At 43.4% G+C, this 25,316-nt stretch overlaps 1 protein-coding gene across 19 annotated transcripts in view; it reads left to right on the top strand.

Annotated features, from left to right (window-relative positions):
- Wdsub1 (WD repeat, SAM and U-box domain containing 1) overlaps positions 1-24,212 on the top strand; it is a 30,257-nt gene extending 6,045 nt beyond the window's left edge. For 10 of the 19 annotated variants that reach the window (XM_006500225.3, XM_006500222.4, XM_006500217.4 and 7 more), the window contains 8 exons: positions 2,248-2,337; positions 3,267-3,360; positions 12,241-12,274; positions 13,719-13,759; positions 13,850-13,956; positions 14,836-15,015; positions 17,826-17,966; positions 23,615-24,212. In XM_006500225.3, the coding sequence (XP_006500288.1) occupies positions 2,248-2,337; positions 3,267-3,360; positions 12,241-12,274; positions 13,719-13,759; positions 13,850-13,956; positions 14,836-15,015; positions 17,826-17,966; positions 23,615-23,772 (845 nt within the window). In that variant the 3' untranslated portion in view covers positions 23,773-24,212. Of the gene's footprint in view, positions 1-2,247; positions 2,338-3,266; positions 3,361-4,265; positions 6,251-12,240; positions 12,275-13,718; positions 13,760-13,849; positions 13,957-14,835; positions 15,253-17,825; positions 17,967-21,300; positions 21,390-23,614 lie in introns of those variants that run through there. The other 9 variants (NM_001379396.1, NM_001379397.1, NM_028118.2 and 6 more) reach the window with 6 other exon arrangements.
- Positions 24,213-25,316: the final 1,104 nt, after the last annotated feature.

Here is a 25,316-nt window from a genome sequence, read left to right as displayed (position 1 = left end):
GGCCTCTCCATTCTGTTTCAGAATCATCCTTCTGCCTCTTCTCTTTGTAGATCAGCGTGAATCGTGAAGAGCTCTAACATGAAAAGTTTGTCTCTTTTCAAGTCTGTGCAGGACAATTCGGCTCTTCACAGTAGGCTTGGTCGCACTGTTGCTTTTACTGTCTTTTTCAAAAATTAAAATTGAGGTAGAAACGGGAAGTTTATAAATTCGGGAAGGGATGGGGCTCTAAAGTTGCTAAGCAACTTGCTGTGCAAGCCAGGAGGCATACGTTCTCCAGCACCACCAAGTAATCCAGCAGTGGCGTGTGCGCACCTGTAATCCTGTAATCCCAGCACTGGCGAAGCTGAGTCAGGGGGACCCTGGGGCCTGCACACGAGCCTAGCCAGATGAGCAGGGTCCAGACTGTGACTGATAGAGCTTTTCTCACCATCTGTGGGAAGCCACCTAATACCGACCTCTGGCTCCTGTGTGCATGTGCACGCGTGAACATGTACACTCAACACATTGGAAATAGAAGTAACATTTCACCTTTACTAATTTAATCTTCTAAAGACTAAGATGTTTGACAACATAACTCATTCTTTCTTTAAAGATGCGACAAGAATTCCTGATTAAACTCTTGGTTTTCAGTAGAGACATTGGATAGGGCGGTTAGGCTTGTTCATTTTCACTGCCTTTGTTAGAGGAGAGACTCTGCCTCTGCCCTCTCTAGTCTTGTCATCAGATCTGAGGTATCTGTAGCAACAGAGGAGCCACAAGAGTAAATTACTTACCCTGGTGGATGTCAGTTGAATGATAATAGTTACAAATTAACTAACCCCCCCCTCACCCATAGGAAGCCTTTCAAATCTGGTATGTGTATCATAGGGTTCAGTCCCCTCATGCTGCTAGCTGTGATGCTAGAGGCAGCCCTGGCACAGCAAGAAGACAGAGTGGCTTCCACAGTCCCCTTATTCCAGAGCCCTCAGTGATTCAAGTAGAATGAAGGTCAAATTTCAAATCCCAAACACAATACATCAGTATCCGTCTAGCATGTCGAACCTAACCCTGATTGGAGTGGGGAAACTCAGTCCCGGCTTTACACTGTCTCGCCACGCAGTTTTTCCATCTCTTGTATTGAATTTGTTTTTCAAGCTATCTCCCTCTGAGCCCTTTACCTAGTGGACACTAGAGCTTGCCAGTCAAGATTGCTTGATTAGATGAAATCTTTTCTTTTTTAACCTTTTAACATTTTATTTATGTTTAATAGGTTTTATTTTAACGAACCCATTCTTCCATTAAAGTCTCTGCCTGATTGAGCTAAACATTTTTGATGATTGTTTTGTGCTATTTATTCCCAGGATGGCTTATAACAGACAGGAACCATTTCACCCAATTTTGTGGTACCTTCTCCACATCTTTAAGGCATGCACTTGTTGAAAAAGAACATTGCAAAGAGACACACTAACTAGGCAAGGAACTTTTCACTTTTGCCAAAGGGTCTGCAGTGACGTAAGCCAGGAGAGCAAGCACCTCCGGGTGGGACGACCCTGTACCTCCAGGAGGGTGTGCGTGCATGTGAAGCCACCGTGTAAAATGGCGACTGTGCTGTCAGGCAGCAGCTGTGGAAGAGCTTCCACCGACTTCTGAGATGCCAACTTGATTTGGTTAATTTTGCTAAACTGTGTAATATTTTCCAGCAGATCAGCTGGATTGATAGGACTTTACATTTATGTAATTCAAGTTTTCCTCTTGGTCAAATCAAATGGAAAATCAATTATTATTATTCTGTGTGCGTTACAGAAGGCTTTTAAGAATTGGTACTTCAAAGGGCAATTACATTGGGTGTGATTAACCATTTACCATTCTTAAAGTAGCTGAATTTTCTAGTTTCTTTTTTGCATTAATGACAGCCTTATAACTTCTAAAATTCAGTTGGAAGATATTCTGCTTTCATGGCTAAATGCTGGCTTATTTGATAATATTATTATATTTAATAAATATTGTAATATATAATAATAATATGTTAACAGAACTTTGAGCCTAAAAGGACTTTTTAAAGAAATCAGTTTTAGACTAAAGTTATAAAACTATGTAATACATAAGAAATTCTGTAATCATTTTACTAGTGTTAGCTAACAAACATTCCTGGTTTACATGCCACAAGTGAGTCACATTAACAGACCGCAATATGATGAAAACTTCTTGGTTTAAATGTTTTATCAATTCTTGGTACTTATTTGTGTTTTTCTGCTTTGCTGTTTTTAGGCGGAGAAGGCCTCCAGTCTTACCAGTTGGCGTCATGTGGTCAAGACTGTGAAATCAAACTCTGGGCTGTTACTATTACCCGTGTCTTAGGTAGGTTTTAACCATCTAAAATTACCTGTGACCTACATAAGATTCTTACCTTTTTAAAAAATTCTCTTTAACTTAAGATACTCTGGATATTTTAAGAATGTTTTATTTAGTTGGATGTTGTGGCACATACTTAAACTCTGAATATTTGGGAGATGAAAGCAGGAAGATAAGCAGGTCAGTCCCAGCTTCAGCCTGTTTTTTACATGTGCAGAGAAAGCCTCCTTAGACAGCATGTTTCTGCACCTTACTCTGCTTGATGGTATCACAGGGCACAGATAAGCCGGGTCCTGGACCCGCATATAAACCCTTCTGTGTACGATTTCCACAGTCAGCAGTGACGTAGCTGAGTTCCACCACTGCCCAGCTATAGTTGTACTTTCTAAGAGTTCTATAGATATTGTGGATTTGTAGAATGTGTAAATTACAAGTGACTTATGTACAGAAGACAAAATGTTTGGTAGTGTCAGGTTTTACAAAATATAAGCATGCGGTATTTTTAAGGCTTTTAGGCAGTTGGCCAGCCCATCTTTAACTTATCTGGCAGATAAATTGCACACACTTCACATGTTTAAAAATGTTGGTTATTATAAAATTGTTTCAACCTAGTTTTTCAGAGTATATCATTTAAAATAAGCTGTCATTGGCAGCGCTGATGGGATTTAATGGGTTATAAGAAAAAAATTATTGTAGGAGCATGTTTGTGTTGAACATAGGGCTACATACCCAGCTTTTACTGAATTTTTAAAAATTTTCTCAAAAAACTATATTTTATTATTATCTGCTTATCTGAATGGATATCAAAGCTGCATGAAGAGTTTTATGCTTTTATTTTTGTGTTACTCACATTATTAAGTGTATTAATGAAATAGTATTGACTTAAACTGTAGGCATAATCAGCTTGCTAATTTCTCTCACCTTGTTAATTACAGGCTTTGAATTAAAATATAAAAGCACACTAAGTGGGCACTGCGCCCCTGTTCTGGCCTGTGCTTTTTCACATGATGGAAAGATGCTTGCATCGGGGTAAGCTATCTATAATTAACGCCTTAGTGCTCCTAGAGACCTTCTCTGTTGTCGGTGCCATAGTGTGTATGCGGAGGTCAGAGCACAACTTGTAGGGATTTTTCCTCTCCTTCCGCTCTATGAGTTCTAGGCCGGGGCTCAGATCATCAAGCGTGGTGGCAATCACCTTTTCCTGCTGAGCCATTCCACAAGCCCACTGTTTCTTATCCTTTCCTATACTTCATATTTGGGTCTTCTAAATGCTACCCATTGAGAGGTATAGTGCTACTTTAGCATGGTTAGCTTGTATCCACTCCCCCAAACAATAATGGTAGAAATTCATTTTGATTTTTTTTTTTAACTTAATGGTTTTTCAAGATAGGGTTTCTGTGTGTAGCCCTGGCTGACCTGGAACTCATTCTGTAGACCAGGCTGGCCTCAAACTCAGATCCACCAGCCTCTGCCTGGTGAGAGCTGGGATCAAAGGTGTGCACCACCACCAGCAGCCAGCTTGTTGTGATGTATTTTAGCAACACATTTTCTCCCTGTGCTTCTTGTAAGATGACCACAGGTAAATCACACCTATTTCCAAGGTAAACCAGCCTTGCTTGCAGCAGACGGGCTGGGGCATATTTAAATGGTCTGTTGCTGTAGAGAAAGTTACCTTTCGGTCTCATTGCTTGGGATATGAGTCATGTTTTCCCTTCTAGATGGTCCTAAAACTTTTAGTATGTGGTGTTCCCTACACTCACTTTAGCATATCTACATGTGGGCTTAGTTTTACCTCACTAGGAGTTTTTGTTTAGACCAATGAGCTGGGCAGCGGGGCAGCAGGGCAGCGGGGCAGCGGGGCAGCATGCTCTCCGGGTGAAAAGCAGAGAGCATCTGGAAGAGTGGCTTCTCTCCTTTTTCCTCATGGGTACCAGGGATTGACCGCAAGTCCTCGGGCTGAGCCACAGGCACCTTTACCCACTGAGCCATCTGGCCAGACCACTATGCACTGGTTGGATGGAACTTGCTCTGCAGACCAGGTTGATCCTAAACTCTTGGTGATCACTTATCTGCATCTCCTGACTGCAGAGATTGCATGGTGTGGACCACGGTGGCCAGCAATGCTAGGAATCCTTTTCCTAAATCTGTGGAATAATGTTCCATCAAGTTTTAGCGATTCTTATCTCCTCTGCTGTTGCCTTTGTCCCTCCCTCCCTCTCTCTAAGATGCCAGTTAAGTGCAAACTGTACCTTCGCACTCTGTTATGTCTTTTAGCCGTTTTTATATTTTAATTTTTTATTTATTTTTTTATGTGTATGAGTGCTTAGTCTGTGTGATACGTGTGTGCCTGATGCCCATGGAAGCTGGAAGAGGGTGTCAGATCTCCTGGGACTGGACTTACAAATGGTTTCGAGTCACCCTGTGGGTGCTGGGAATCAAACCAGGTCCTTTGCTAGCTTAGCCAATACCCTTAACCACCCAGCCATCTCTCCAGCCCAGTTCTATCTTTTTATATTTCATTCTTGATTTCTCTTTCACTAATGCTTTCTTCAACTACTGTGCTACTTAAAGTTTTTTAATTAATTAATTAGTTAATTTTTAATTTTTAATTTTTTTGGTTTTTTTGAGATGGTTTCTCTGTGTAGCCCTGGTTGTCCTGGAACTCATTTTGTAGACCAGGCTGGCCTCGAACTCAGAAATCCGCCTGCCTCTGCCTCCCGAGTGCTGGGATTAAAGGTGTGCGCCACCACTGGCCGACTTAGTTAATTTTATGTATACAATAATTAATTTTATGCATACAAATGTTTTTGTATGTGTCCCACGTGCATACGTCAAATGCCCTGGAGTTGGAGTTATGAGTAGTTGTGGGTGCTAAGACTAGAACTCAAGTCCTGAGGAAGACCAGCTAGTGCTGTTAGCTGCTGAACCATCTCTCCAGCCCCTACTGTACTACATTCAACAGTCTCCCGACTTACAATTTTGCTTAAACTTCAGTTTTGAAGTTTCTCATCAGCTTTTTTTTTTAAGGCTCTTTTGACAAGTTTTGTGATTCCTAGTCTCAGTTGGAACATTGCTTTCAAATGTTATGCAGCTTCATTTGAACACACACGATTGCCTCAGTTACTTTATAATCTTTTTTTTTCTTCATAAAATTTTTATTATAGTTTGACAACCTAGCCTGTTTTCAGATGAAAACAAAAGATATGATCCCTTTGTTGTTTAGATTTAAAAAAAAATTCCTAGACACTTCCATAAGACAGGCTTCGTCCTCCTTTGACATTAACTTTTAAGATTTATTTTATCGTGTATACTTATGGGCATGAGTGTGCGACCATACCAGGGTGTGTGTGTGTGAGTGCAGGTACCAAGGATGCCAGCGGTGGCAGGTGACCCTGGTACTGGTGAGGGCTCTGGTGCTGAACTCAGGTCCTCTGCAGCAGCACTGTGTCATCGCTCTGCCCCCCCCACCCCAATCGCCTCTGTCATCTTTTGGCACTGTTAGGAATCAGACTCAGCACCTTGCCCATGCCAGGCATTGCACTACTGCTGAGCTAACTCACGATTGACTCATTGGAGAGTGGGAGGAGCCTTGCTTCAGTGCCTAACCATTCTTGAAATTTAGTATGCACTATGGCCAGAAAAGCTTTCTGAGAAAATTCATCCGTTTGCCTCTGTTTGTAATACTTACTGTTTTGAAATGAAATGGTGCATGATTCTCTATATTCTAGACTTATTATCGCCCGCTCTGTACTTTTACAGATTCTGTAACAGCAAAATTGGATTTACTGTATTTGTCTCCTTTCTCTCTTGTCCATGTGGCCAAATTCAAATATTTGGATGTACACATGTGGTGCATACACACAGACACAGACATGTACACATAATAAGCACACAAGTAAATAAGTAAATAGATAATAAATCTGTGTCTTCTTTTATGGGGGGGGAGGGGTTCCAGACAGGGTTTCTCTGTGTAGCCCTGGCTGCCTGGGGGGGGAGGGGTTCCAGACAGGGTCTCTCTGTGCAGCCCTGGCTGTCCTGGGGGGGAGGGGTTCCAGACAGGGTCTCTCTGTGCAGCCCTGGCTGTCCTGGGGGGGAGGGGTTCCAGACAGGGTTTCTCTGTGCAGCCCTGGCTGTCCTGGGGGGGGAGGGGTTCCAGACAGGGTCTCTCTGTGCAGCCCTGGCTGTCCTGGGGGGGAGGGGTTCCAGACAGGGTCTCTCTGTGCAGCCCTGGCTGCCTGGACCTCACTCTGTAGACCAGGCTGGCCTCGAACTCAGAAATCCGCCTGCCTCTGCCTCTCAAGTGCTGGGATTAAAGGCGTGCACCACCACCACCCAGCTATAAATCTGTATCTTTAAATAAAAACAGCAGTAGGAAGGAGGGAACTGCAGAGCAGAGACCCAGGAGGGTCATAAGCCACGCCCCTAGGTTCTCAGAGACAGCCCCTAAGTGCTCTGGCCTAGTGGAGGGATACATGGATTTATACTGTGACAAGACTTCTGGGAGGCAGTTAGAGAAACAGGGAGCCTGAGTTAGATCACAGGGGGCCAGTTTTGGGGGGTCATACCTTGCACGAGTCATACTACTCCATGTCATTGGAGTGACATATTAGATATTCTGTTATCAGATACATCACAATTCATACCAGTAGCAAAATTACAGCTACGAAGTAGCAACAAAAATAATTGTATGGTTGCGGGTCACCGCAACATGAGGCACTGTCTTAACGGGTCTCAGCATTGGGAAGGCTGAGGACCACTGGGCTAGAAGCTTGAGCTTCTGAGGCCCTAGAGAGGCAGTGGGTGTGGCTGGAATGGAGGGCTGGCTCTCACCAGCCACGCAGGATGGAACTCATGAAGAGTCACTTTGATTTAATGACATAAAAACGATACAGTAATTATGAACTAAAAAATATAATAGCTGACAAAATTCAACAATAGAAATACCCTTTTGAAAATATAGTACAAATATAATTCTGAATAAATAACAATGTTTACTTGTGTTGTAAACAACACAAATGTACAGTTTGACTTATATACAGTGCATCAGATAAACATATTTTCTAGTAGAATGGAAACAGTGTCATATGTTATACAAATAGATTCTACACGTAATGATTTTGTAGGTAAAAGTCCTCTGGAAGATTTTTAATATAGAGAAAACAAAGTTCTTACTTTAGTTTGCTTTTGTCACTATAACCAAATATTTTCCTTTTAAATCACATATAATTTCACTATATGTATTCTCTGTGTGTGTGTAAGCACACGTCGCCGCTGGGTTTTCTTTCTTTAGGTGATGCTGGGTCTGAACTTAGGGCTCATGCACATTAAGCCTAAAATCTCTCCAAGGCTATGGCAGTCTAACGCACACTCAAGACTTAGAGCAACTCAGACTAATGTCAAGATGGATGTGCTCTTAACTTGTGCTTAAAACACCTGGCCGACATTGTTGAATCTTTTCCCCAGGTCTTCCCGTTCTTGCCACACAATCAACCAAGCAATCGTATTTGCCACTGTTTTAGATGGGGTCTTGTTCATATCAAAAGATGAATGTAAAATATATCTATCTATATCTATCTATATCTATATACCGGAGCCATGGGCACTGTGATTGTAATTCTATTACGGAGGAAGCTGCAACAGGAGGATTATGAGTTTAAAGCCTAGGGTTACAGAGTGAGCCTTGCTCAAAAAAACAGAAAGAGCAAATTCTTTGTTGACCCGGGACTTATAAAGGAGAGCTCAGAGTTGAGCTTCTTCTCCTGGCTGAGGAACAGGCTAATGGGCAGAGCAGTCATGTGAGGTTAAACACGGGTGTGGCTGTCTCATGTGCTGAGCACTCTGCAAGGAACATGCTCTGCAGGACATGGGGACTTGTGATGTCCATGATGATTACTCTAGGGCCTGGTAGCTCCCTTCCTTCCACACCACAGGAGAAGCGCTGCCCTGGCTGTGTCTTGTTTCCAGTTCTTCTCAGAGCTCTGTTGTCTGTCACTCTTTCTTGTATTGTGTGGCTCTTAGGTGGCTAGCTTTTTATAACATAAAGTTGCAATTTTGAATGCTTTAGGTCTATGCTCCTGCTCTAGGGCAGTGATCTTAACCTTCCTGATGCTGCCACCCTTAGATACAGCTCCTCATGGTATGCTAACAAAACATTATTTTTGTTGCTACTTCTTAATTGTGTAACTTTGCTACTTTTATAAATTGTAATGTAAATGTCCGATATGCGACCCCTCGAAGGGGTCATGACACAGGTCGAGAACCACTGTTCTTGGTTCCATTCACCTGTTTTTCTAGATATTTTTAGTTCATTTGGATATACAAATGAGCGAGTGATTTGAAATAAGCTGGTGGAATACAAGTATTTAAGTTCTTAAAGCAGGCTCCTGGGAGAGGCAGGAAGAGATGAGTGGGTAATACGAGAGGTAGGTTTCCTGTGCACTACTCAGTCATCAGGAGACACAGACTGTGAGCCTGAGACAGGGAGACAGTGAAAACCAAAGCGCATGGAAGGGGAAGTGTGCGCACACAGTGGCTCAAGGGCAAATGAATAGAAGAGTAAGATCCTGGGTTAGAAGCTGTAAGCAGAGACGGGGATGACAAGTGAAAAGTGGTAGGATTTAAATGTGCAGATAGGCAGATATAAAACTGGAAATGTGTTCTAGATTAAAATGTTATCATGTACATCCATTTCACCTCACTACATTATAATACTGAAGACTAGGTATCTTATAAAGAAAAGCAGTTATGGGGCTAGAGAGATGTTTTAGTGGTAAAGAGCTCCTGCTGGCTTTCCAGAGGACCCGAGTTCATGTGCACCATGTCAGGAGGCTCACAGCAGCCTTAACTCCAGCCTCAGGAGATCTGATATTTGCTCTTCGTCTCTACAGGAACTTGTACATGTGTAGCATACATATAATATATGGATATAAAATATAAATAAATATAACTGTATTTTTATTTATTTATATATAAATATATGAATATATTTATATATAAATATATTTTTATTTTTATAAATATATTTAGTTATATATAAATAAATATAGTTATATATAACTAAATAAAATTTAATATATAAATATTTTAAATAAATAATATATAAATAAATAAATTTTGCCTGGAACTTACTCTCTAGCCTTGAGCTCACAGAGATCCACCTGCCTCTGCCTCCCAAGTACTGGGATTAAAACCGTGCACCACCATACACAGCCAAGAAGTCATGTGTCGAGACAGTAAGTCAGGGGTCAGGTGCAAGCTTTCTTACAACTTGCTTGCAGAAGAACTGACTTGGAGTCCCAAAAGAACCACCTTAGTCTCTTTTGAGAGGAGGACAGCCAGGAACCTAATGGCCTTCCACCAAGGCCTTCCTCTTCAGAAGTCTGCCTCCTCTTACATCCCCATGGCGAGGACCAAGATTCTAACACATTTGTGATAAACACAGACAGAATCAGAGCTGCTAGGCTGGATAAAAAGGCACAAGGCACGAGAGACTTCCATGGAACTCAGACTAACATTATCCCAGTACAGCCCTGAAGCTGCCTCTCTTTCCCTTTTGTGTTCTAAAGAACATACCCAGCCGGGCGTGGTGGCGCACGCCTTTAATTCCAGCGCTCGGGAGGCAGAGGCAGGTGGATTTCTGAGTTCAAGGCCATCCTGGTCTACAAAGTGAGTTGCAGGACAGCCAGGGCTACACAGAGAAACCCTGTCTTGAAAAACCAAAAAAAAAAAAAAAAAAAAAAAGAACATACCTAGGCCTTGTTTATGGTTGGTATGTGTTCTTCCCCTGACCCCTGGACCTCTGACCCCAGCTCTGTCACATCTTTAGAAGCAGGTCCAACATGTGAGACCCGCCAGAGAAAGTATTGAAGGCACAGTAAAGAATCAAGTCCATTTAAGTCAGTATTCTCTTGAGGACAAAAAAGGATATTTTGTTTTCTTCCTGTGTTAAAGAGTGAGAACAAACAAAAAAAAATCCCAGATACCATGCCTTTGGCTTTTGGGCAGCATGGTCCCACACTCATTAATTAATATTAATTAGAGCATAACTCATAATTAATAACATCAGAAAACCAGGGAGTGTAGCGGGAGCCGAGCCACATGACCCCATTGCCTTTCCCTAAACTACAGTCCGTCTGATTTCTGGCTGCTAAGTAGGAAGGAAACAGAAGGCCAAAATCCCTATTCCTGAAAAAACGTGCTCCTTCTCCCCCACCAGCGCCTGCTTCTATTTGATTCTGCACGTGAACGCTGGGTCCTGTTCTGTGACGCAGCCACCTGCTCCCTTACACTCCACAGTGACTAGCAGAAGGTGACTTAACGCTAGCTACACTCCCTAAAACTCAGCCTCTGTCTTTCCCTTACTCTCATTACGCTGACACTTGTCCCAATCCAGTGGGTACATAAGTCACGGACAATAGTCCTGCCCCCTAAGTGAGGTTACATCTGAAGGCAGTGTCACAAAGTGGCATTCCCTTTTTGTTTTGTTGTTGACCAGATGCCCAAGCAGTGTACACATTTGAGACACAGTGTCACGTGGACCAGGATTGTGTTTGATACAAACTCATGAATGGGCTGTGGTCAGCTGCATGTGAGAATGGCGATCATTCCTTTAGAAGCTTAAGCTGATTTGAGTGTGCCTGCCTCTCTCTCTCTCTCTCTCTCTCTCTCTCTCTCTCTTTCTCTTTCTCTCTGTGTGTGTGTGTGTGCGCACATGCAAGTGTGCATGTATTGGCGCTATGGATTTTTTATTTGTCTTTTGGTGACATCTTTAACATTTAATGTGGTGCTGAGGTCCAACCACACTGCTTGTGGCTTCCATACATCAGGGTTGGCTGAATGTGGCCTGCTGATCGTTCTCAGGGTACAGGTGGGTTTAGAGACCTGCATATGCGAGTAAGTTACCATAGCCTTGGACAAATATGAGGCTGGGGCATACCATAGCCCCATAGTTAGAGGCTGCTGTTGTGCCACTATTGTTTTTCTTGGATGAATGTCCACAGTGATGTTGCTATGAAACTGGGAAGTCCCATCCACCATGTTACCTTCTCTATTTTTTATTTTAATTTTTAAAATTTTAAACATTTATTTACTTTTTGGATTTTTCGAGACAGGGTTTCGTAACCCTGGCTGTCCTGGAACTTACTCTGTAGACCAGGCTGGCCTTGAACTCTCAAGAGATCCACCTGCCTCTGCCTTCTGAATGCTGGGATTAAAGGCATGTGTCAGCCCAGCCTGACTTATTAATGTCACCCTTTAGGGTTTATTTAAAAGATGCTAAAAAAAATGGATATTTCCATAAGAATTTTAGATATTTCAGAAATGATAACTTGTAATTTATAGAATTCAGGACTAAATGAGAAAGTCTATCAATTTATGTCTGGCATATACAATATTTGGTAATTTTCCTTCTGTGTTTTGGATTTTTTGTATGTAAAATATATGCTTCCTGTCATACAGTTGAAGTTTTCAAAGTATAATTCTTATTTTGAATTTATGGCGAAGGTTCTGAGTTTAGTGTACACTGTCAGTGTTCAGTCGCCTACTGAGCAGAGGACGTTAAGGTAACACGTGTGTCGCCTTCACTGTAGCCTAGTCCATTTTCATTATACAGACAGTTACAAAGACAGTCTCAGCACTCACCTTGCTGACCTAGCCATGTGCATGGTGCTGGCAGAAAGACTCTTCTAAGAGTAGAAAAAAAATAGACTTATTTTAATCAATTGTGTAAACCATGTGCACTGGTACAGTGTCTTAGTTTTCTCTGTATTATAGTTCTTTTTCCTACAGGAAGAGCCCTTCCCCCACATGGCCAGTCTATTCCAGATGCTCACTGTCAGCCTTGCCCCTTTTCCAGGAGGCTGCACTTGGTTTTTATAGAACTTTTCACCATTGTTTTGTTTTTTTTTTCAGGTCAGTGGATAAATCTGTCATCATACATGGTATCGTAAGTACTTCATATCTTCTATGTGACCTATATAAATTGTTTATGTGACCACTGCACTTCAGATTTATTTAAAAATATATATTTATTTTTATATAGATATTTATGGTGCCCAAGAATTATCATATACATTCTCACAATGCTGAAATAGTAAGATAACTTGGAAAAACCTTAAATATTTCAATAATGTCTTTATGATGGGTGGAAGTTTAGATCTAACAAGAGGGAACACAGAGTCAGAGAGCACCAGTGTCCAAACAGTCATCATAGGTGGCTTCCATACAGCAGGGTTGGCTGAATGTGGCCTGCTGATCGTTCTCAGGGTACAGGTGGGTTTAGGGACCTGCATATGCGAGTAAGTCACCATAGCCTTGGACAAATATGAGGTTGGGGCAGATCTATATGAGGAAATGCTGAATCGCATGAATTTAAATAAAAATGGAAGTTTTACATCTCACCAAAAGACTAGTTGGTGAGAATGATCTTTGAGAGCAATTCCTTGCCTAGTACATCATTGCCTAGGTTCAGGCATCAGCCAAGCCAGCCAGTTAATAGAGGCATAAGTCGGCAGAGCGTGGTATCAACCGAAGATTAGTTACCCACGCAGGAACTAAAGTCATATGATGCTCATGCAAAAATTGGGAACAAACACTCAAGGAAACAGAGCTGTGGTATTTCCTACCAGCTTGTTATGAGACAGTTTATATTCACAAATAGTTATAACATTGCTTTTCATCTATAAAACATGAGCTACTCCTCACTAAATACACCTGTCCTTACTATTTAATCTTGGAAGAGCAACCTCAGTTGAGAAAATGCTTCCATCATATTGCCTGTAGGCAAGTCTGTCAGACATTTCTCTTAATTATGCCTGTGAGAAGCCACCCACCCTGAGGCCATGGTACTGAAAGCGAGCAGGCAGAGCCAGCCGTGGAGAGCAGGCCAGAAACTGCAGGCCTCCTCGGCCTCTCCTGCCTCAGTTCCTGCTCTGACATACCTCTGTGGTAGACCGTGCTTTGGAAGTGTAAGCAAAATAAACCCTTTTCTCCCCACGTTGCTTTTAGAAACGGTGTTTTATTTATCACGATAGAACCCCTAATGAGGACAATACCTGTACCTCGATGGCTGCCTATGTGTAGTCGGAGTGTCAGCGACTTTCATTTGCTGACCCTGCAGTACATATAGATCAGTTATATCAGTAGGAATACTCGGTACTTTATTATGCAATTGGGTTTCTATTAAAATTCTTGTCCGAATTGGCAACTGGCAGGGGTTCCTGTATAGAAAGCTCTAAAGCCTTAGTTAGGGATGTCAGCTCTCCTGTTGTCTCTAAGTTAGATTTGACAAGTTAGTTGCTAGTAATGTCCTCAGCTTGTGGATCCTGGAAGTGAGGCGCCATCCCTAGCCTGTCTCCTGTCCAAGTAACAGTTACTCTGTTGTCTTTCAGGGCCCTCAGAGTGTGCTACACACGCTGACTCAGCATACCAGGTCAGAAGTGAATCTCACTGTGTTTACTGTGTTTACTAACAAATTAGCCAGACTCTGTGTAACGGCTGCATCCATCTGTCTATTACGTAGGTATGTTACGACTTGTGCGTTTGCACCCAACACTCTCTTACTTGCTACTGGTTCAATGGACAAGACAGTGAACATTTGGCAGTTTGACCTGGAAACACCTTGCCAAGGTCAGTAAGATGACCCCATCCTTGTTTGTTCTGTGGTACTCTCAGACCCAGGGCCTCCGTCCTGCTGGGCAAGTGCTCTCTGCAAACTCCAGCCCCAGGCCAATCGATGAGCATCCTTAACCCATGTCAACACTAATCAGAAATCTGGGGGGTACTTTCTTTGTTGTGGTTCTGGGGATCGAACCTGCATGCTCTACCTCAGAGCTATACTCCCAAGCCTAAACTTTAATAAGTCCTTTGGCATGCTATTCATAGTGCCTTTCTCAACACACCGTACAGATTCAAATTCAGTATACCATAAAACTAATTTTAGAGGGTCCTGTGTTAGACTGGTGTTAAATGCTTGCATGTACATTCACGTGTGTCTCGATGCCCATGGTTTTTACATTGTTTATGTTTGGAGCTAGGTTTTTCTGGTAAATGTAGCCTGAGGACAGAATAGGAATTACAGATTTACCGTGCTGGCTTTCTTCCTTGGCCTCACCGAGAAACACAGCCTACAGCTTAGGCGATTCACATTGAGCACTGTCAGCAGTGACAATATGCTATGCTGATATGCAGGTGACAGAGCAAGCTGAATTTCCCTTCACTGGTGGGAGGATTATAGTGTGAAGAAAAATTGGACTAGAAGCGAAGGTCAATGTGGCTGGCATGCACGAGGCGCGAGATTTGTTCCCCAGCACCACAAAATCAAAAATTGTCTTTCTGCAGTGAAGAAGAAGTTCATAAAGAATAGCATTTCCTGTAGCATTTGCTCACTACTGTAAGAGCTGCTACACTTCTTAGAAGGAAGTGTATGCTGTCCAGTGTGTCCAAAGTGGGACTGTCTGGAGAAGCAGTATGTGGTTTGCCATTCACATGGCCTGCTGTGTTTTAAAGCAGGAAGCATGAACGACCCGCTGAAACATTTCACTGAAGAATGGTCAGAGGAGGATGTCTCCGTGTGGCTTCGTGCTCAAGGCTTGGAAGACCTCGTCGGTATTTTCAGGGCAAACAACATCGATGGGAAAGAACTATTGCATCTCACAAAGGAAAGTCTGGCTGGTGATTTGAAAATCGGTAAGGATAGTGGAGCTAGGCAGTCTCTAGAGTCTTAGTGAGGTCCCCTGCTGATGGGCTTAGCTGCTTGCACTTCCCTCTTCCTCTTCTAATCCAGGTTAGTCCTTCATTGGAGAGGGAAGAAGAACGCATTTCTTCATGTAACCAAACCTCGCTTGGAATTACAATTTTAGAAAGTTACGCATTTTAAAACTTGATTACAGTTCAGATCCTTAAAATTTACTTTTCAAAACAAAACCCTTTGTGTTTGTGTGTCTAAGTCCGTGTAACAGGCGTGTCTGCATGTGGGGGTGGGGCACAGGGCAAACTCTGCTGTTGCTCAGGAGCCAGCCACACTGTTTTTGCAACCTGCTGTGTATCCTCAGGGCTAAGATTATAAACATGGGCCACCACACCTGGCTTGTCACATGGGTTCTGGCTGTTGAACTCAGACCCTCATGCTTGTGTGACAGCTGAGATACCTCACCAGTCAAAATGACTCTCTGAAGAGAGGTGTACACCACGCAGTGGTGTGTATGTGTGTGTGTGTGTGTGTGTGTGTGTGCACGCGCGCATGTAGTACAGTCATTACCACTATTTAATTTTGGAATATGTTTATCAGTGGTAAAAGAAACCTCATCTCTTATTTCTTTCCCTTTCTAGCTTTTGGAACCCGTATTTTGTGTGCAAACCCACCCGTTATTGACATTTTATATTAGTACTTGCCACAAGTGACCTTTTCTTTCCATCCTGTCTCCTTTTGCTTGTCATCAGCTGATAGAATTCAGGACAGTGCCGTGTTTTTAAATGTAATGAATAATACTTCTATGAACATGAAGTTTTTGTATGAATGTCTTTTTTCAGGTTTCTTGTGCATCTGTTCAGAGTAGAATTGGTGAATCATAGATGACTCTGTGTGTGACACTGGAGACGTTGTCAGGCGTTGTACAGTCCCACCAGCACTGGGGGCGGGCCTGGTTTCTCCCCACGCCTGTCTCCTCTTGTTATTAGCATCGTCCAGCAGTTATGGTTTCTCCTTTAGGTTTTGGTTTTCATTTCCTTGTTGACTGATTAGGTTTTTGTCTCATTGCATCTGAGTTGCTATGGCAAAACCTATAAACTAGGTACGACCAGAAATTGATTTCTTCATTCTGCCAAGTCCAAGCTGAAGGGACCGGCAGGTTTGGTGTCTCGTCAGGAGTGATTTCTGGTTTCTGGACAGTGCTTTTCCCACTGTGCCACCTTCACCCAGTGGGATGGGTGAGCTCACTCTCTGGGGCCTCTGATCCTGTTTGTCCCCAAAGCCTCACCCTTTAACACCACTGTGTGATTTGCTTGTTTTCATACTTGGTCCTGGCCTAAGGCTGGAAAGCAATGGTGACAGATTTCAACATGTCAACATTCTGATTTACAGTTTGGAAAACTGGCAATTTCAGTAATTTAGAAGCAGAACTAGAAAATATGTTCACTGGAACATCTGGTCCTTCATATCACTCTGAAATATCTGATATCTTAGTATTATATATCAAGATCTATGTGGCTATGATGCTGTGATCCTCCTGCCTCAGCCTCTCGCAGGCTATGATTATAGGCATGCACGCCACATACCCAGCCATTCTGAAGGGCGTTGAAACGTTGTTTTATTTCTCTTCAGGATAGAAGTTAACTTTTAATCTTCAAATCCTATTTTAAACTACAAAGAACCTTCTTTAGCTTTGAGATTTAGGAAAAGCATATTTTTCCTTAAGACAGTAAATAGGACTGAGACAGAATTAATGGTGGGATTGAAAATAAGTAGAAGAGGCAAACTGGTGGCATACATGCTGATGCCTGCATTTTGCACGCAGAAATGTTTGCCTACATTCGTCATTGTAGCTTGATCTCCCAGTTTCTAATGCCAGTTAAAATCCAGATCTGTTAACCATTTGGGGTATGGGAGTAGCCATGTGCTCGCTATAAAGCATGGTGGGGTGGGGTGGTCCCAAGCTAGAGTATCCATTCTTGGTGGACACAGGAACTGTTGCTAAGAGACTGAGCACTGTCACGCCCCTTGTCAAGAGGCCTTTTGTAAATGTAGGAAAAGGGGCTTTTAACATGCTTGAGTTTCTCAATAGAGTGCTTTAACCAAAGGTAAGCCAATTTCTGCGTTGCCAGTGAAACCCTCATAGTGAGGTCTTGTCTCATCAGAACCAGGTTCCCAAGAAGGGTGAATAAGGTGTGCCACTGTGGATGTGTCCTCCGCTCATCTTCTACCTTCCAACGCTTCCCCTTCAGAGTCCTTGTTTCCCCTAAGGGCTAACTCCTTATGTCATACATACATTTGTACAAGGAGCATCCGTCCACGATGTTAAGACTGAAGAGCAAGAAAATCAATTCTGGACAGGATTAGTGAAGCCCTCAGTCCAGTCACTAGACCCGTGTGTGCACACTGGCCCGAGTTCACAGCCAGGCCCTCAGAATACTGCGAGGTGCCGTGGAGCTTGGAACTTGCAGTCGATAACTGGCATTAGGAACTGAGAGATCGCATTGCCTGTATTTTCCCTCTCCCTCTCTTACTTGCTGGACACCAGGAGGCATCCAGCTTCATTACTGAGTATTCCCTTGCAGTCCTCTGCCTCTAGACAGGCCAGCTCTCCTTCCACTTTTTGTTGGTCTGAGTGTTGTGCCGTTAAGTGAAAGCGAATCACTAACTCCGTCAGTGAGGTAACACCGATGGCTCCAGGCCTTACCCATCTTCACAGCCTCAAGTTCTGAAAGTCCATTTCCCTTCCCAGGAACGTTTCACTTCACAGACCTTCCCTTGCTGCCTAATGTAACGGATCTTCTTTCAGAATCTCTAGGGCTGCGCAGCAAAGTCCTGAGGAGTATTGAAGAGCTCAGGGCCAAGATGGATTCCCTCTCTTCCGGAATCCCTGACGAGTTCATCTGCCCAATAACCAGAGAACTCATGAAGGACCCCGTCATCGCATCAGGTATGTGTGCGCGCTGTGGGGCTCAGCGTGTGACGTGCTCCCCGGAGGGCAGGAGAGCACTTCTCATAAGCTTGCTGTGACTGGGCCGTGTTCAGGACTCCCATTTTGTTTCTACTAAGTGGGTTTCTTTCTCCTTTTTATAAGAAAAATCATTAAATCCAAAAAAATAGCACACTATATATTTTGTAGTAAATAAACTGGGCATAGTAAGTTTGGAATCGAGACAAAGTGATTGAGTTTCAAAATCTCACGGAAGTTCATGTGGCTATCAGCCACAAAGACTGTATGGATTGTGTGTTCGTGTGCATGCGCACATAGAGGCGCTGGGTATCTTTCTCTGTCACCATCTGCTTTACTCCCATAATTCCCTCAGTAGAAGCCTAAAATTTGCAGATGCTTCTAATTTTTTTTTTATTTTTATTATTTTGGTTTTTTGGGACAGGGTTTCTCTGTGTAGTCCTGGCTATCCTGGAACTCACTCTGTAGACCAGGCTGGCCTTGAACTCAGAAATCCGCCTGCCTCTGCCTCCCGAGTGCTGGAATTAAAGGCGTGCACCACCACTGCCGGGCACAGATGCTTCTAATTGATGTTATCTTGTTTTACATCAGTAAATGATCTCTTTTTTATTGCTGAGTAGTGTTCCATTGCACTAGATACACTATCTCCACTAGCTGGCAATGAATGGGCTGTCATGTCTGAAGCTGCTGTGACATTCATGCAGAGGTCTCTTTGTCTGGACAGGACTCATTTTCTCACAATAAAATACTTAGCAGTGGGGCTTGTAGGTGGTTTACTAAGTGCATGTTAAAACTGCCCAAATGTTTCTCTAGGGGGAAGCCACCATTTTAAGTTCATAACGGAGAATTCCAGTTTCTGCCCATATTTGCATGGTGGTGTTGGTTGTTCTAATCCTGAATCACATTGTACTATTAGTCCTCTCCCTGCGATGAAGCATCTTTTCATATGCCTCCTAGTACATCTTTCATAATATGCCCTCTAGCCCTTTTTTCATTTTGTGTTGTCAGTTTGATATTCTAGGTGAATATGAATGCATTGCCTGTATTTTCTCTATGGCATCTTTGGGAAAAACAATGTTTGATTTCGACGGAGTCCACTGCATCATTTTCACATTTATCGATCATTTCGTAATTCTTAGAATCCACCATCGCAGGTCTGACTGCTTGGCTTGTGGTCTGAAGGCCTGACAATGGGGAGTCAGACTCCGGTTGAGTTCCCTGAATGCATTGCTGTGTGTTGTTTCAAGGCATTGATATGGCATGTATTTGTTCTCTTGTTCAGGGCACACTCTCTTCCCGACTGGCATTTCTGTAGGAAAATGTCAGCTATACTGTTCTTTTCCACCTTTCCTCTTAAACCTTTCTAGACAACCTTCGCAGCCTGGTCTGCTGACGCGTTACCTTCCCACTGAGACCGTGCTCACAACTTGAGTTGTTGAGTCATTTCTGGACATTGATTGCTCTTAGCATGCAGAATATCAGTGTACACGCTGGAGCCAGGCTGCCTGGTTTTACATCTCAGTTCTATTATCTATACCTGTGTGACCTTTGAAAGTCTTCTCGATTGAAATCAAGATAAGCTTGTGATAGAGGTGGAATAGAAGTTGTAGTTCCTTTATAATGAAATAGTAGTAACTGTATACTGAGTAGTAAACATTTATGGTACTTCATGGACTCTTTTTTGTTTGTTTGTTTGTTTTTTTGGTTTTTCGAGACAGGTTTTTCTCTGCATAGCCCTAGCTGTCCTGGAACTCACTCTGTAGACCAGGCTGGCCTCGAACTCAGAGATCTGCCTGCCTCTGCCTCCCGAGTCCTGGGATTAAAGGCGTGCACCACCACACCCGGCTCATGGACTCATTATTTAGAAAGATGTTAAGAGGTTGAACTTCTTAACATCTTCTGTGACTTCTCAGTGTTAACCCTGCAGGGCGGCTACCCATCTTAAAGATATCTTCATTCAATACATAATGGAGCAAGAAAGTTTTAGTATACTTAATTTGCTTTCTCTCTAGAAATTAAAGTCTAGAAATGGGAACTAGCACATTGGGACTAGGGCTGGCCAAGCCTGGTGACCTCAGTTTGACCTCTAGAGCATGTGCAGTGAAAAGATAAGGTCACTCCTACAAGTTGTCCTCTGACCACTACACGCACTCTACTTCCATACAAACTAAATACAATAGAAGCTAGAAGGGACTCGGCCTGCTGTCAGTGAATGTGGTTGTCCATGAACTCCATCAAAGGTCAGGACAGCTCGGGTTTTGGTCCTCACCTTTCACCTTGCTTGAGACAGGGTCTTTGTTCCTCAACTCTGTGGAGGATGCCCAGGCTCTGTGGATTCTCCTGCCTCCTCCTGTCTCACTGTAGGAGAACAGCCCTGCCCTACCACCTGGCTCTCTCTACATGAGTTCTTGGGACCCAGACTTGGAGCTTCATGCTTGCACATCACATACTTTACCCACTGGGCCATCTTCCCAGGATCTCTCTAGGAACTTTTCTTCATTCTGTGTGAAGTCTGCAGTCCTTACGTCTGGGCTGGGAATGTATCTCAGTGGTAGGGCACTTGGTAGTTTGTATCAGGCCTGCTGGGTAAGACCCTCAAACCCATGCACACATGAACCATAAAGCTCTAACATAAAGTGAAAACAAGCAAACAAGAAAAAGTAGTTCTTCCTGGTGACCTGTTTGAGCTCAGTTACCTAACTATCGTTGGATTTTACTTATGCAAATCTGAGTGAAAAGTCAGCATCCACACCTGCTCTCAGTTGTCTGTCTTCAGGGATTTGAGATGTTCTGAGGCAGCGTAGACTGTTTGAAAGCTCTGGTGGTCCTCTTAACCTGGGAGCTCTGTTTTGGGATGAACTTTGGTAGGACAGCTTGAACCATCTGGTGTGAGGATGTGTGCATGCATGTGAGACTAGAAGATGACGTTTTCCTCATAAACAGAAGCAGGGTCTTCCACTGCAGTAGAGGATATGAGAAGCTTACTGATTAAGAAAAAAATATGTAAAGCCGGGCGTGGTGGCGCACGCCTTTAATCCCAGCACTCAGGAGGTAGAGGCAGGCGGATTTCTGAGTTCGAGGCCAGCCTGGTCTACAAAGTGAGTTCCAGGACAGCCAGGGCTACACAGAGAAACCCTGTCTCGAAAAAACCAAAAATGAATAAATTAAAAAATATATATATACATATGTATATATAATAAATATGTGGTACAGGAGAAAGAAGATTATTAGCTAGGTTATGATTTATTTATATTATAAATAGGTTCCAAATGGACACTATCTTATAATGCCCTCTTTTTTTTTTTTTTTTAAATAGGGTAACTAGCAGGTCAAAAGAAATTCCTAGAAACAATTTCTATAATGAAAGAATTTGTGATCCACAGAAATAAAAGAAAGAAAAAAAAAGCTTACAGCATAGTCCACCTGCAATCTGAAACAGGACAGCTAAAACAAGGGTCTCATAATCCAGATCTCAGGAAGACATAAGAATATTGCTAAGTGCACTGGAAAGATGGCTCATCCAGTAAAGAGTACTGACTGCTCTTTCAGAGGACTGGGGTTCAAATCCCAGCACCTACATACAGCTCACAACTGTCTGTAACTCTAAGATCTGACATCTTCACCCAGACACGAGTGCAGGCAAAACACCAGTGCACATATAATGAATTTTTTTTTTTTAAGAAAGAGAATATTGTTGAATACCACAGACCTTGCCTCTCTGTGAGCGTGGTCATCATGGTTGCCAACAGCAGCTTCCATAACGAAGAAGCTCTGTACCCTGGGAAGAGAAGTCACTGTAACAGTTAGTCACACCTCTGACTAAAACTGTAGCAGGCAGAAGAACACGAGGGACAGAGCAATCAGAAAGTTTAAGTTTCAGTCTGAATGCACAGCATCCAAGATATTCATTCTGCGTAGGTACAACCACGGTGGTTGACAGGAGTTTTGAAAGGTCCTTTACCTCTGCTAAAATACACTTAACCCACTTATCCATCTGGCCTGCCAGCTCTGGAATTAGCCACCCTGGCTCTCACAGCAGGGCTCCGAGTAAGGCTGAACTGCACATGTTTTGTCGGTCTTCAGTCGTGGGAAGGACGGAGCGCTAGCTCAGCAAATGCAGTTTCAACCATAAAATGGAGGTTTTCTGGCTCACACTGTTGTTATAACTCAACAGGGTGCCGCATGCCTGTAATTACAGTAGTGGAGAGGCAGGAGGATTGCTATGAGTTTGAGGTTAGCCTGGGCTACATAGTGAAATCATGTCCTTCAAGGGAAAAGAGAAAAAAAAAAAGGAAATAGTTGGAATAAGCCTTTTTACAACAGAGCAGTAGGCACAGTATCATGGCTACTAGTGAAATGGAAGTCAAAACCTCATGGCAATTGTATTAACTGATGGCTTACTCTCAAAAAGCTGGGGAAAAGAATGAATTATCAAAAAGTTGGGAAATAGCTGGGCAGTGGTGGCGCATGCCTTTAATCCCGACACTTGGGAAGCAGAGGCAGGCAGATTTCTGAATTTGAGGAGGCCAGCCTGGTCTACAGAGTGAATTCTAGGACAGCCAGGGCTACACCGAGAAACCCTGTCCCAAACAAACAAACAAACAAACAAACAAAAGGGACAGAAAAGTCTGGCTGTTATTGAAACAAACTTGGCATTTCCCCCAAAACATACAACGTAGATCTTTGGTGTGTGCTCAGGTTCACCAGGGGAGCTGGGCACAGACCCCAGCAGCGAGAATACCCAATACTGGAAACAGTCCAGATTTGCTTCTGTCAACAGAAGAGATCCGTCAGATGCACAGCTCTACAGCAGAATGCTACTAGCCATACAGTGTTAAGAGGGGACACAAGTGGAACCACAGCTGAAGTGCACACCACGGCGCACGGCTTGTAACGCACGCATGAACAGGCAGGGGGATGCCAAGGCCCTGGCATGATATGCAGCAAGTGCCGGTGTGCATTTAGTACAGAGAGAAACAAGCCTTCAGCCTGAGTAAAAACAGCACAAGCTTAGCAGCGAAGGCACTAGCACAGAAACCCCAAGGTCACAGGTACCCTGACTGGCCTCCCCTCCTGAGGGCTGGGCTTATAGGTTGGTGCCCCTTTGCTCACCTTCAGAGACCCCAGACTTCACATGTGTGAAGGCAAACGACTCAGCACAGTGTGGCATAAAAAATGATGGTGCTTTAGTTCTTCGGTGCCACATCTCTTCCTGCTGTCTTTCTTGTGCCGTTTGATACATTCATTGAAGGGTCTTGCCGAGTTATTCCTAAGGCTCTTTTCTCCTCTCATTTCCACCAAAATTTCACAAAATCTTCACAACCCGCTAACCCCCTTTTCAACCACAGTGTCTGAATTTCACCAGGGTTCTGGTGTCAGCCGCTGTGCTTCAGGGGGACAAGGTAAGTATGCGGTGGTATTGTTCTGGACTAGCACTTCACAGAGCACCGTCCGGGCTCAGCGTGCCTTCAGGGCTACGGGCCAGCTGCTGTGGCTGGTGTATTTAGGACGCGGTACAGGCAAAGAGAGAGGACCATTGAACTCACAACAGACAGCTGGCCTGAGTACAGTTCTGCTCACTCACCCTGATCCCCGCTCTTCACCTGACTGAAGCCATGTGCTTTTTGCAGATGGCTACTCCTACGAGAGAGAAGCAATGGAAAGCTGGATCCACAAGAAGAAGCGTACGAGCCCCATGACAAATTTGGCTCTCCCTTCACTGGTACTGACCCCAAACAGGACACTGAAGATGGCCATCAACCGATGGCTGGAGACGCACGAGAAGTGAACGCGTTCACAGGCATCGGATCCACTTTCAGTGATGCCCTGCAAATGATTCAAAATGCTAAGCAGCCATCACGAAAGCAAAATAAAAGGAAAAGACAAATGTTCAATTCAGTTACTTTTAAAAACTGTAAATTATGAGCAGGGCAGTGGTGGTGCCCACCTTTAATCCCAGCACTCAGGAGGCAGAGACAGGTGGATCTCCAGGATCAGGAGTTCCAGGACAGCCCAGTTTATAGGGCAAGTCTCAGGACGGCCAAGGCTACACAGAGAAACCCTGTCTCAAAAAACCCAAAACCAAAAAAAAAAAAAAAAAAAGTCAATTATCTTTAAAACACAGATTTATATATCTATTGTCATTGCTATTTCTGTAAAGGTGAAAATATTTTTTTTTTTGCAATAATGAGAAACTATGTAGAAATAAAACTTCACTATGACTTTAAATTGCAATGCCTAAGTGTGTTCTTATTGGGCATAGGCCATATTCTGTAGCATCTGTACCCTGGAATAGACTAGATTCTGTGGGCGTTGCCAGCTTGGAAAGCAGTCATTCCATAATTCTCAGTTACCTTTATAAAAGGACTTATAACAATATAATTGTAAACTGTTTAATAAATTGAAAAACACCTCCCTCCAGGCAGGTTGACTAGCCATCTTGTTGTATTCTAAATTTGTACAGCATAAGACTTTTCTCCATTGTCCAACCTCAGAGTGAGCTAGGTCAGACGGTCCAGTTAACTTTGCTGAAACGGCTAGTTCCTTTTTTTTTTTTTTTTAAATTATTTATTTATTATATGTAAGTACACTGTAGCTGTCTTCAGACACTCCAGAAGAGGGCGCCAGATATTGTTACGGATGGTTGTGAGCCACCATGTGGTTGCTGGGATTTGAACTCAGGATCTCTGGAAGAGTAGTCAGTGCTCTTAACCGCTGAGCCATCTCTCCAGCCCGGCTAGTTCCTTTTAAACCTGAGAGTGCTTACATTCTCACACACTGGGCTTGGCTGTGCCCAGAAGTTAGCCTGGTACCTACTACACAGCCAGCACTGCATCTCCACTTACCACACAGGACCTGACCTTCAGGAAGGCTGTCGTCTATACTGACCATTCAGATGACAGCTAAAGTTGTTCCCCAGAGCAGAGCCATCATCAGCTGGAGGCTAACTACAACAAGACCGCCGGGGCAGGGAGTAGAACACTGTCTTTGGCCTTTATCTTTTTAAGTCCCCAAACACTCGAGAAGTGTCCAAGAACATTAAAATTAAGAAATCAACCATTGGATTGAACATAGGATCCCCTCAATGGAGGAGCTAGAGAAGGGACCCAAGGAGATGAAGGGGTTTGCAGCCCCCGTAGGAGGAACAACAATATGAACTAACCAGTACCCCAGAGCTCCCAGGGACTAAACCACCACCCAAAGAGTACACATGGAGGGACCCATGGCTCCTGCTGCATTGTAGCAGAGGATGGCCTAGTTGGTCATCAATGGGAGGAGAGGCCCTTGGTCCTGTGACGGCTCAATGCCCCAGTTTAGGGAAATGACAGGGTG

Source organism: Mus musculus, chromosome 2 (genome assembly GCF_000001635.26).
Source record: "Mus musculus strain C57BL/6J chromosome 2, GRCm38.p6 C57BL/6J".
NCBI classification, from domain to species: Eukaryota; Metazoa; Chordata; class Mammalia; order Rodentia; family Muridae; genus Mus; species Mus musculus.
Note: the sequence above shows the minus strand (reverse complement) of the source record. Positions and strands in the feature narration are given on the sequence as shown.